The sequence below is a fragment of the Cryptomeria japonica genome, chromosome 4 (genome assembly GCF_030272615.1).
Source record: "Cryptomeria japonica chromosome 4, Sugi_1.0, whole genome shotgun sequence".
NCBI lineage: Eukaryota > Viridiplantae > Streptophyta > Pinopsida > Cupressales > Cupressaceae > Cryptomeria > Cryptomeria japonica.
This window is the reverse complement of record NC_081408.1, coordinates 495,045,350-495,057,522: the sequence shown is the minus strand read 5'-3', so window position 1 is coordinate 495,057,522 and position 12,173 is coordinate 495,045,350. Positions and strand designations below refer to the sequence as shown.

At 38.0% G+C, this 12,173-nt stretch overlaps 1 protein-coding gene across 4 annotated transcripts in view; it reads right to left on the bottom strand.

Annotated features, from left to right (window-relative positions):
• The window catches only part of LOC131060374 (lariat debranching enzyme), a 105,410-nt gene that overhangs the window by 49,231 nt on the left and 44,006 nt on the right, over positions 1 to 12,173 (bottom strand). For all 4 annotated transcript variants that reach the window (XM_059219907.1, XM_059219908.1, XM_059219910.1 and 1 more), the window contains 2 exons: positions 8,169 to 8,285; positions 7,813 to 7,970 (listed from right to left, as the gene is read on the bottom strand). In XM_059219907.1, the coding sequence (XP_059075890.1) occupies positions 7,813 to 7,970; positions 8,169 to 8,285 (275 nt within the window). The remainder of the gene's footprint in view (positions 1 to 7,812; positions 7,971 to 8,168; positions 8,286 to 12,173) is intronic.

Sequence of the window (12,173 nt, the reverse complement as noted above, 5' to 3'; positions counted from 1 at the left end):
AATCTATGGGTTGTAGACAGCGGATGTTCCAATCACATGACCGGAGACAAAAAGAAGTTCATCGAGTTTGAAGATTGGAATGGAGGTTCGGTAAGGTTTGGAGACGACTCTTCCATCAAGATAAAAGGAAAAGGAACCCTAAACATACATGGAAAATTGAAGGCTCATGAAGTATACTATATGGAAGGACTAAAGCATAATTTGCTAAGTGTGAGCCAGATGTGTGATAAAGGATACAAATTCACATTTAACTCTACTAGTTGCCAGATAAGGAAGGAAAGTACCGGACAAATTGTTGCAGAAGGTAAAAGGACGAATGGAAATGTGTACAATCTGAAGGAATGCTTTGAGTCCCAATGCATGATGGGACAAGTAGATGAGAGTTGGCTGTGGCACAAAAGATTAGGCCATATAAACTTTGATAATCTGGTTAAGGTGAGCAAGAAAGGCTATGTGAGACATATACCACTGATCATCAAACCAGCAAGCACCTTTGTGATGAATGTCTAAGAGGTAAGCAAACTAAGGTAACCTTCAAGACCAAAGAACATAATACCTCAAGGCCCTTAGAACTTGTGCATACAGATCTGTGTGGTCCAACCAGAACAAGAGCTTTAGCTGATGAGAGATACTTCATGTTCATTGATGATTTCTCAAGAATGACATGGGTGACTTTTCTACATGACAAATCACAAGCATATGAGAGGTTTAAAATCTTTCAGAAGATGGTTGAGAAGGAAAGTGGATGCAAGCTCAAGTGTCTGAGATCAGACCAGGGTGGTGAGTTCACATCAAATGAGTTCGTAGACTACTATGAGAGACATGGAATCAGAAGACAATATTCAGCCCAAAGAACACCACAACAAAATGGTGTTGTAGAAAGGAAAAACCGGACTGTCAAGGAGATGGCGAGAACTATGTTGAATGAAGCAAACATACCGGATATGTACTGGAAGGACCAGTTCATACTGTTGTATATACACTAAACCGGGTTCAGCTGAAAACAAATAGAAAAATGACACCTTATGAATTGTGGTATGACCGAAAACCATCAGTTAAATATTTCAAAGTTTTTGGAAGTAAATGCTTCATCAAGAGAGATGAAGATAGTTTAGGTGGTTTTGATTCTAGGAGTGATGAAGGCATCTTCTTAGGTTACTCCACTCACAGAAAGGCCTACAAATGCTACAATAAAAGACTGAGAAGAGTCATTGAGAGTGTGCATGTAAGAGTTGATGAAGATTTGCATAAAAGCAAACAAGCACAAGTAAACCGGTATGATGATTCATGTGATGAAGATGAAGTTCAGTCAGAAAGTGAAGCGGGAGAAGCACCCAACAAGACCCCTAATAGATATGTGTAGAAAAATCGTCCGGAAGAGCAAATTATAAGTAATAAAAATGATGGTGTACAGACCAGAAGAAGACTTGCCCGGAACAATGAACAAGTGAATTTCTGCCTCGTGACTGAAATGAAACCCAAGACATTCAATGAGGCCAGCAAAAGTGACAAATGGATGGATGCTATGGAAGAAGAGTTGCAGCAGATTGAAAAGAACAAGACTTGGGAATTAGTTCCTAGACCAGCAGATAAAAATGTCATTGGTACTAAATGGGTCTACCAAACAAAGATGAATGAAGAAAGTAAGATTGTCAAGCATAAAGAAAGGTTAGTGTGCAAAGGGTATTCTCAAGTAGAAGGAATTGATTTTGAAGAAACATTTGCACCGGTTGCAAGACTTGAGGCTATTAGAATGTTCTTAGCATTCTCTACCTACAGAGGATACAAGGTATATCAAATGGCATCAAGGATTCATTCCAAGGCAAAATCAAGATGAGATAGCATTCTAGTCGTTATCCCAGTCACCACTCACCAATCAAAGAAGTTCCACCTCAGCATGTCTTGATTCAATGAACTTGACTCGTCCATGAGGGCACAAACTTTCGAAGCACCTACCCTTACTATCTATTGGTCATGTCAAAGTGTTGTAATTATTTCATTGGCCAAATTGAGTTTGTTGTAATAAACCCTAATTAGGGTTTTCATTGTAAAATCTTGGCCGTTGATGGAGATTTGATCCTGACCATTCATTGTAATGAGCTCTCAATATAAAGCTCAAGCTCCTCATTTTGTAAAGGTTAATAGTGAGTAGTGAATAGTTAGTAGCAAAGAAATAGAGAAGAATAGAATAGCAATTAGAGTAGAAGTTAGATTAAGATAAGGCAAAGATTGTTGCCAAACCTTGTTGTAAAGAACAATTGATTTCATTGAAGCTATGGTGAATTTGATTTGTTACTTCAACAATTTGCATGGTCTTTACTTCTCAAGTTCCTTTGATGTTGATTAGATTGAATGGAAAAATTTGTTGAATGTATTTGTGTGGAATCCGTTTAGTCCATACCACTAGCCTCTTGTTGATTGTAAGAGTGCCTTGTGTGGTCAATTGGAATGATATAAGCCTAACTTCAAATTGTTATACGTCCGTTGTTTATGCATTAACTTGGATGGTAATCAATGTTTGATGGTAACGATTTGAATATCTTTAAATTATCCCTTAGAAGATTGCATTGAGCTTGTGTCAAATTGTTCGAGTTGATGGTGAGACCTTGCCCAGTAGGATTCCATCCAATCATTCACCTATCTTCTTACAATCTAGGTCTTAGAATAGACTCTCTCAACCCTTTATCTTTTGCCCTTTTTTCAACTCAAGCTAGTTTAGGACAGAAAAACATCACAAGATTGCAACATCAGATGATCTAAGTTCCAATGATTCAAGCATTCGACAATTCAATGTAAGTCCCCTTGTGATTCCAGCATAATCACATCAACCAACTATGCTTATCCACACGTCATGACCCGACATACCAGAACCTTGGAGTTATCTCAGGTGATCCTTAAGCCAATCTTCAGCATTTGAGAAACTTTGTTCAAGAGAGGATAAGATACTTTTGGGTATTGTATTCTGTGTTGCCATGTGCACGAAAAACACATCAACAGAACCTTTTGGCAAGAAAGGAATATTTGTGGGCTATAGTGAAACTTCAAAAGCCTACAGGATTTATATTCCAAGACAAAAACAGGTAGAGGTTAGCAGAGATGTTACATTTGAAGAAGATATTGCATTCAGAGACTCCTTAGGACATGGATGTTGATCATACTCCCGAGATTCAGAGGGAGTCTACTGAACCAATAGAGGCTATTGATCCAGTTGAGCCCTTGGAACCCACTGATGGTCCGAGAGACATTGTTATAAGTCGGAGGAGACCTCTATGGGCTAGACAAACTATGCAAGAGGCAGAAAAGTATGCAGCTCCTCAAGGCACCTTTAGAGAAAGCAAGAGACCACAGAGGTTTCCAAGCTATGTGGCATTGATGAGTCGCATCATTGATTCTGAGCCCTCCACTATTGAAGAAGCTTCAAGTCAACATGTATGGAGAGATGCTATGGATGAAGAATATCGATCTATTATCAAGAATGATGTTTGGGACATTGTTCCGAGATCTGAAGGAAAATCAGTTGCATCTTCCAAATGGATTTTCAAGATCAAGCATGTAGCTGATGGAAGTATTAAAAAGTACAAAGTAAGATTTGTGGCTAGAGGATTCTCTCAAAAGGAGGGAATAGATTATGAAGAGACATTTGCTCCAGTTGCTCGTTATACATCCATCGGAACTATTATTGCCATTGCAGCAGCAAAGAAATGGAAGTTTCATCAGATGGGCGTGAAGACAACATTTCTTAATGGTGTGATTGAGGAGGAATTATACATTGAGCAACATGATGGCTTTGTAATCCATGGGAAGGAGTCTCATGTTTGCAGACTGAAGAAGGCTTTGTATGGCCTTACGAAGGCTCCTCGTGCTTGGTATGAGAGGATTGATCGATATTTGATGGGCTTGGGGTTCTTCAAGAATGATGCAGATCCAAATCTCTACTTCAAGGTAATTGATGGTGAAGCTCTAATTTTGGTTCTTTATGTTGATGACTTATTTATTACTGGTGAAGATCATCTCATTGACAAATGTAAGGAGTTAGATTCTGAATTTGAGATGAAGGATTGAGGTCTTATGCACTACTTTCTAGGATTAGAAGTATGGCAAAGACCCAATTTGATTATTCTAAGTCAAGGAAAATACACCATTGATATCTTGAAGAGATTTGGAATGTTGGATTGCAAATCTATGTCTACACCGATGGAGACCAATCTAAAGAAGTTGAGTGAGTCTGCAGCTAGTTCAGATTTGGTAGATCGTACCATGTACACACAGTTGATTGGCTCATTGATGTACCTAGTCAATACTAGACCTGACATTTGTTATGCAGTGAGTGCTCTCTGTCAGTTTATGTGTGAACCAAGAAATATTCATCTAGTTGCAGCAAAACATATATTGAGGTACTTGCGTGGCATTGTAGGATATGGGTTGAGGTATACTTCCAGTGCAGATCTAAATCTACAAGGATATTCTGATTCTGTTTGGGCAGGGAGTGTTACTGATTGGAAGCGTACCTCTGGTTGTTGCTTCAGTTTAGGGTCTGCTATGATTTCTTGGTGTAGCAAGAAGCAACCTTCAGTGGCACTGAGCATCGCAAAAGCAGAGTATATTGTAGCATGTGTAGCATCTCGAGAAGTAGTGTGGCTTCGGAAGCTCCTTGCAGGATTGTTTGGACAATCCATGGAGCCTGTTGTCATTCATTGTGACAATCAAAGGTGTGTGAAGTTGTCTGTCAATCCTATGTTTCATGACATATCAAAACATGTGGAGATCAAATACCACTACGTTCGAAATATGGTTCTGAGGAAAGCCTTTCAGCTAAGGTACATTAGCACTGATGATCAGACGGCTGATATTCTCACCAAGCCTCTTGCCAAAATGAAGTTTGTGCATTTTCAAGATAAACTTGGAGTTGTGGAGAATGAAGCCCTTACTGAGAGGGAGTCTCAGCATCAGTGATTTCTTGAGATGGTACTTTAATACATTCTTCTCTATGAGAGGGAAGTTTGAGGTGCAAGACCTTGTTAATGCATTCTTCTCTGTGAGAGGGAAGTTTGAGGTGAAAGTTCTTGTTCCACCCTCTGGGAGTAGCCATGGTGGATGTCATGTTGAGAGACTCCATGACAACATCACTTGTGTTCATTCACCCTCTGGGAGTAGCCATGGTGAGCGTAATGGTGATCATTCAGAGCTGATTATGCACAGAAAACTCAGGGACAGTCAACACCCATAATGCTGGTGTAGGGGCGATTTGCTCAGGAAAAACAGCAGCAGCTTCAAAGACCTCTAAAAGTCTGCTCCAAACACCTTCAATCTAGGAACCACTTCTTTGAGAAAGACTCCTCCAAAATATCTAATCAGTGCCTCCCTAAAGTGCTACACCACTCCTATCAGCAAGTTCGGCTAGCCCAAAGAGGCAATTCAATCTAGAAAAAATCAAACCTGCAGCAATGTGAAACAAAACTTATCTCAACCTGGTTACCCTAGCTAGAAGAAACTAACCCTCGAAGGGGCTGCATTTTGAAAACATTATCATAACTTTGTCTTAAAATACAAGCGTTAGATACCATCCAAAAAACTTTGAAATCTCATGCCAAAACCACTCAAAAATCTCTACATACAAATTAAGAATAAAACCCCAAAATCTGAAAACAAAAAACCATGTAAATCCTCATTTTCAAAACCCCGAATGTCAAAAACTCTATGAAAATCAATTTTTTTCCTGAGTGACAAGCACCAATTCAATCATTTGTATCATTCCATGGAGACATATATGCATTGATCTTAATGGAGAATTTTTTGTTTTTTGGACCTAGTAAAGGTAGTTATCGAAGTTGTATAGACAATGGTGCTTGAGCAGATGCCTTCTAGTGGTTGCTTTAACCTCATAACTAAAAGTTATAGCCGTATTAACAGGAACTCCGCTTTATACAATAAGGGAATGCAGTTTAATAAATTAATGGAATGTTTCTGCAGAATTTGGTAGCTCATTTAGGGCAAGTCACATCAACATTGCATGGCTTGATGTGGGACACATGATGGTTGTCTTTCAGTTATTTTGACAAAATGGGCTAGTAATGAAATGGCAATATACATAGAATTAGATGGTGGGTTTAACAGAATCTGCTAGCATTACAGTCATAAGGACAACTCTTGAAATAGTCATTAACTGTATCTTTTTGATTACGAAACAAAGTTTAGATAGGGAACTTAATTTAGGCACTTCCTTCAGGATTTGCAAGCTGCTTCTGAAGCATTAAAACTGACAATCTAATATAATATCAATATTTTATGAGCATATCATTGTCACACTTGAAAAGCTATAAATCTTAGCTTTCTAAATTTTTAGCATTTTCACCCTAAACTGGCTGACCAAGGGAATTGAACTCTGTCTTGAGAGTGACTTTTAAATTGTTGGAATATTTTGAATATTTCAATTTGACCATTCTTTTGAGGACAGTAGTTATTCAGATCAGGGTTTGTCATGTGGGCAGGAGGGTATGGGATGGTTCACTCTGTGTGATTAATTGTGGCAACATATGAGGGTAAAGTATTGCTAATGAAGAAGCAAAAGACTCTATTCACCAATTTTCTAGAGATTGGAAAGATAAGCAGAGGAATCTTTATACCAAGCAGATCGAAAAACAGTAAATATTGATTATTCTTCTCATCTTTTTGAATATAAGGCAGGTGAAGTTTAACTTTATATGTAAACTGCATACCAGTTCCCAACACATGATTTTATCAGTAGGAAATACCATTTATGCAGAAAATTATTCTGGGCACTGACAAGGGACTGGACTGATACCAATGGAGTCAGACATCAAGGGAGTATACCCCCAATTTTCTGCTGAATTGATGCTACTTGATCCTGAAAAATTAGGTCGTACTTTTGGGAATAGATCTATGACATCTTATTTTGTCCACAACCTGGTTGGTTGCTCCATACAACATCAATAACTCGCTATTTTTGACTGACGAGGGACTGGACTGATACCTAGATTCCAAGTTAGCTTGGGCAGCCATCAACTTTTTTAATAAAAAATAAGGTTGTGTTTGGACAGCCTTATAAAGACCATGTAGCGTGCCTTGAGAACTATGTATTCATAATATTGGCTCAACACTAGGGGTGATACTAATCAGGAGGCTGCACATAGATTCAATCCAAGCTATACAATAAAAATGTATTGAGAAATAGAACAATTCTTAAGGCAAGCAAAATAATTAGAGTGAATACAAGTGATTAGGTATAACTCGTGATACTAACCCCAAAAAAAGATACATTAAGATTGTGGGAATTTTTGAATTCTAAACTCTATTATAACTTACAAAAGACCTTTTCTTAATTATTCTCATGGATATACTTTGGAAGGCTGTGCTGTTGCTCTAACACATTCAAGCCTAATTCAGATTTGGGGCCCCTTTTCTATTTTATCAAGCTTGCTTTGTTTTCTTTTGGTTTACTTGCTAATTTAACCATACAAATAATATTAATTATTTAAATGAACTTACTATAAGGTGCAAAATATTATTAAACCAACGTGTAGTTGATCTATTTCTAACATTGTTGAAACTAAGATGTAAAATTTTAGATCTGCAATATAAGACAGTTAAATATTTCTAGCTTTCTTCAGAAAAGTCAACATAAACCTTTTAAGTTATGATAGGCATCATATCACTAAGTTACAAATTTGCTTTTCATTAAAATTTTGGAAATGTAATGACAATGGTAGTATTATTAGAGTATGCGTTTTCAGTTTGACCTCAAATTAATTCATATGCTATTGGCATGATGTAACGAGGACTATAATAACTCACAGTTCCCACAGATAATTTGATGCTTCATGATTTCCTCCTACAAATAAGGTTGGAACCGGTGCTACTTCTTCTCCTGAATAATACTTCCAAAAAGTATTCATAGTTCTATATTTGACTGGGCAAGCCATTGATTCCAGATCATTTTCATTTCTTACAGCCTGTATGAAAGAAAAACAAGCATGAAAAACATATGAAACAGTCAATTATCCTAGAAACCACAGCAATAAAGCAATTTGGAACTATTAATATTTCTGTGCATTCATCATCATTCAATTCATCTGTGCCCTCAGATCACATATCCCAATTTTATAAAATTATATGGTTTATTGTGAACCAGTTAAGCGCTATTATGTAACCTGAAAGTCACCACAACAGATAAGAAGATCAATCTTTATATTTTCTGATTCTTCCAAGTGCTGCAATGAGGCATATATGTTGTCAAGATCTCCATGGGCACATCCTTCAACTGCAATCTGCAAAATGAGATCAAATCATTAATAAGAAGCACACCAAATTCCCAATTAGATGCTTGATGAAAGTCAATTAAACATCAGGTGAAGAATAATATTTTAATTTTTCCATTGCAAACACAGTATAGTTAGTAGATACAAATTTTCTGTTGCACAATATGGCTAATATAGATACAGTGCATCTCATAATAAAAACTGTGGTGCTTCAATCATTATCCTTGATATCCATATCCATAATCCTTTCAGCTAAGGTGAAGGAAGATCTTAATGATAAGGTAGCAAACAAATCTGCAGGAGTAGCATGGTTTTCAGATTTATGTCCCACAACATTAAATGCCCCTCCTGATACCCAATTTGTGTAACGAAAAAAAATATTCCTCCCCACATAATGTACAAATCTATACATATTCTAATTCTATCTATTGCTGAAGAACTGACTAGTGAACTATTGGAGGACTTTGCCTGCCATTGTCTGCAACTCAGCAATATTAGAACCATAACCACTCCCAATGAGATTTGTTCCATTGGGCACTTACAGTGAAGTACCTGTGCATCCCCAAATGCATAAGCACCATTTGTAAACATGTTAAATTGATTACAAATTTCCATGGCTTGGCTCTAATCAGGATTATTTTGCAAATTTGATTTTATATCCATTGGTCACTATGTCTTTGTTTGCACTAGCCTCTTCCCGGATAGCAGCTCAATAAGCCTTGTCGTAATATTTGAGGGTAATTTGCAACTGTAGGGCAATGATTTGTTATATCTCATCCGTATCAATCCTAGGGTGGTCATTTCCTTGGCATCTAGATCATGGTGGACTCTGGTCTCAACAAATGGTGGCAGCATATCTATCTCTTGTATCAATTGCAAATCTCCATTATGATTCTCTTCAGGTGCTTTCAAAGATTCTTTCTCATTAGTAGGTTTTATCTTTCTTACTAAGACATGAAATCCATGATTGGAGTATCCCTCTTGTTAAAGGTTGCTATAAGGATCTTTGGCTTTCATGGGTGAGACTTGAAGATTGGGCACCGTTTCTAGATACAAGCGATGTCTTATGCCATTCAAGCTTCCCTTCATCCAGGGCACCATCACTATTAGCCTTTGATCTACATTCTCGATCACTGTTTACAAACTTGGTGAGTTCTCGCAAGAGTTGCAACACCTTGGAGATTATTTTTGGTTGGTAACTTGCCAAAGACTGGCACATTTTATTATTTTTCAATGCAAGAAACTCACAATTGGCAAGAGTCACAAAGTTTACATTACACACTGAGTTTTTGTAGAGACTTTCCTAGTGGAAAACAAATGCCACTGGTCTGTAAAAATGTGCTTAACTATTTTTATGTTTTTCTGTCATTTTTTCCTTCAGCAATAAGGTTCTCGGTGGCATGAATCAATTGTCAAGTGATTGAAATGATTTATTGTTGATTGATTAAAAGCAATAAAATTACGAAAAAATAACATGCTATGTGGCCGTCGTTGCCTCAATGGCCTTATTTAGGCCCCTCAACCCCACATTGTATCACAATAGGGAACACACCAAGGGAACTACTACTAAACCCTGTAAGGGTTTCTGCCAAGCAGCCTGACTAGTGGACTGTCATCCCTAAAACCTCATTCTGATTTTAAAAAGTAAAACACTAAAAAATATTGAGCTACACCAACTGGAAAAGCAAAATATTTCACTTTATTTGGCTTGATGTAATGTCTCTGAAGAAGTTGAGAAATACAACTTCAGAGATCCCAAGAACACCTGCAAGCAAAATACTTGTCACAAGAGAAGAATGGAGGCAAAAAAGCAATAATGGCTTTGAAGAAAAAGATTATCATACAGAGAGGGAATCGAATAAAAAAGTACAATACAATCCTTATAAAAGGAAATTAGCAACCCTAAAAGTGTGCAACCCTAAAGAAACCCTAGAGGGATAATGTGTATTTAATAATTAGAATACCTACAATATTATTAAATGCCTAAGTTTAGGTTAAGCATAGAGGATAATAGACTAATAATTAAATAAATAATTATTAGCTAATACATGATAACTCTAACACCCCCCCTTAAGATGAACTTAGGGAGTAGCTAAAAACAACTAAGGGCTAAAAAAGGCATGAAAGTAACAATGGGTCCCGGCAACTAGGCCTGATGAGGTACCCAAGTACAAAAGATCTCTCACAACTGGAGAAAAGGAGAAAACCTCATGGGAAAAACTCCTCTCCTAAAGAGAGAAATACAAGTGAAGGACTGAAGAAGCCTCCAAACAAGAGAATATCCCAGAAAAAAGGAACAAAGGATGCACATGAAGAACATCACTAAAGCATGAAGCTGCAAACACTGTCGAAGAATAACTGTTGATCTGAAGAACCTCCACTGAAATAGAAGGTGATCAGGTAGAGAAGACTGTAATCTACATGAGTGCCCTCAAATGACACTAGAATTAGATGGCAAACAAAGGCAAACAACTGAACTCGAAGATACAGATGGCAAAAAAACACCAAAGTCTGAAGAGTTGATCAATCAAAGATGGAAGGTTGCCTCCAAAAATAGGAATGAAAGAGTGTCCATATAGTAAATGATCCATCTCACCGAAATGCATAGGTAACTAGCCACTGCATCCGCCTACTACATAGGAACAAATACTAAATACATAGCTCACTCCAACGAACCAAGGAAGCATTAGCACCAACAGTAGAATCCCCCATAATGCTAACAAGGGAGAGGTGATAGGTAAACTGAAACTGAATGCCAAGAAAAACTGCATGACGAAGAACTAGGAACATCGAGTGCAGCAGAAAGTACAAACACATATAAAGGCTAGTGTCATGGAAGGAAGACTCACTTGACACACATCATAAAGCTAATGTCGTGGAAGGAACACTCACATGACAGGTAGCTGGCAAACAAAGGCAAACATCAAACTCCCCATGGCACTTTATAATGGAGTGCGAGTACAATAAGGCACAAGATGTGCAAGATCCCAAGCATGCAAGGCATAGTGGCACTTTATCTCAGTGTGTTTGCAAAAAGGAAAATGCTTACAAAAAGATGTATACGATGGTCAAAGAAGACAAAAGGCTGGAAATACATGAAGAACAGCCAACAACAAGTCATCCCACCCAAACGAGAAGTTTCCATGAGCTCATATGTCCAAGTAATTCACCAGTGTGAAAACACAAAAAACTGAATAAAATGTACCTGGACTAATATCTGGAGAAAGTGCATGGATGGATGTGAAGAGCTCTGAAACACCGTCCCAATGTCGCTGGAATGGCGAAAAACGGAGAAACTGGTGAAAAGATACGAGCTTGAGACTGAAAACAACACCTCTGACTTCAAATGGCTATAGAATGTACCAATAGAAAAACTAGGTGATGAAACCCACAAATCTGGAAAGTAGACGAAACCAACTTTCTAACGATATCTCATTTGCCAAAAAACGATATTGTATGCCCAAGTTATGGCCAAAAGAAAAAAACCCCTCTTTTAAGGCACAAAGAGGGTCACAGGGGGCCATGCAAGCAATCCGTACCGCTGACGTCAACGGAATATTCCAAAAATATTCTCTGCCTCGGAAAAAAAAAAATATCGCTGCCGAAAAAAAATGTGTTGTCGGAAAAGTGTCGCGATGGCCGTAAAAGTGTCGCAGTGGCTGGAAAAATAACCCGGCAGCAAGCAGGCGGCAGGAGGGCGACAAGCAGCACGGAGGCACAGAGGCCGGAGGGCGACAGGCAGCACGAAGGCCGGAGACGAGCCCTGCTGCAGGTGGTGGGGCAGGGTCCACTGCCTGCAATTAAATAAATTATTTTTCTCAAAATCTGTGCCTAGAAAAAGGCAAAAAACCAAAAAAAAATCTAGAGCCAAAGTTGTCCAAATTGGACAAATTTTAT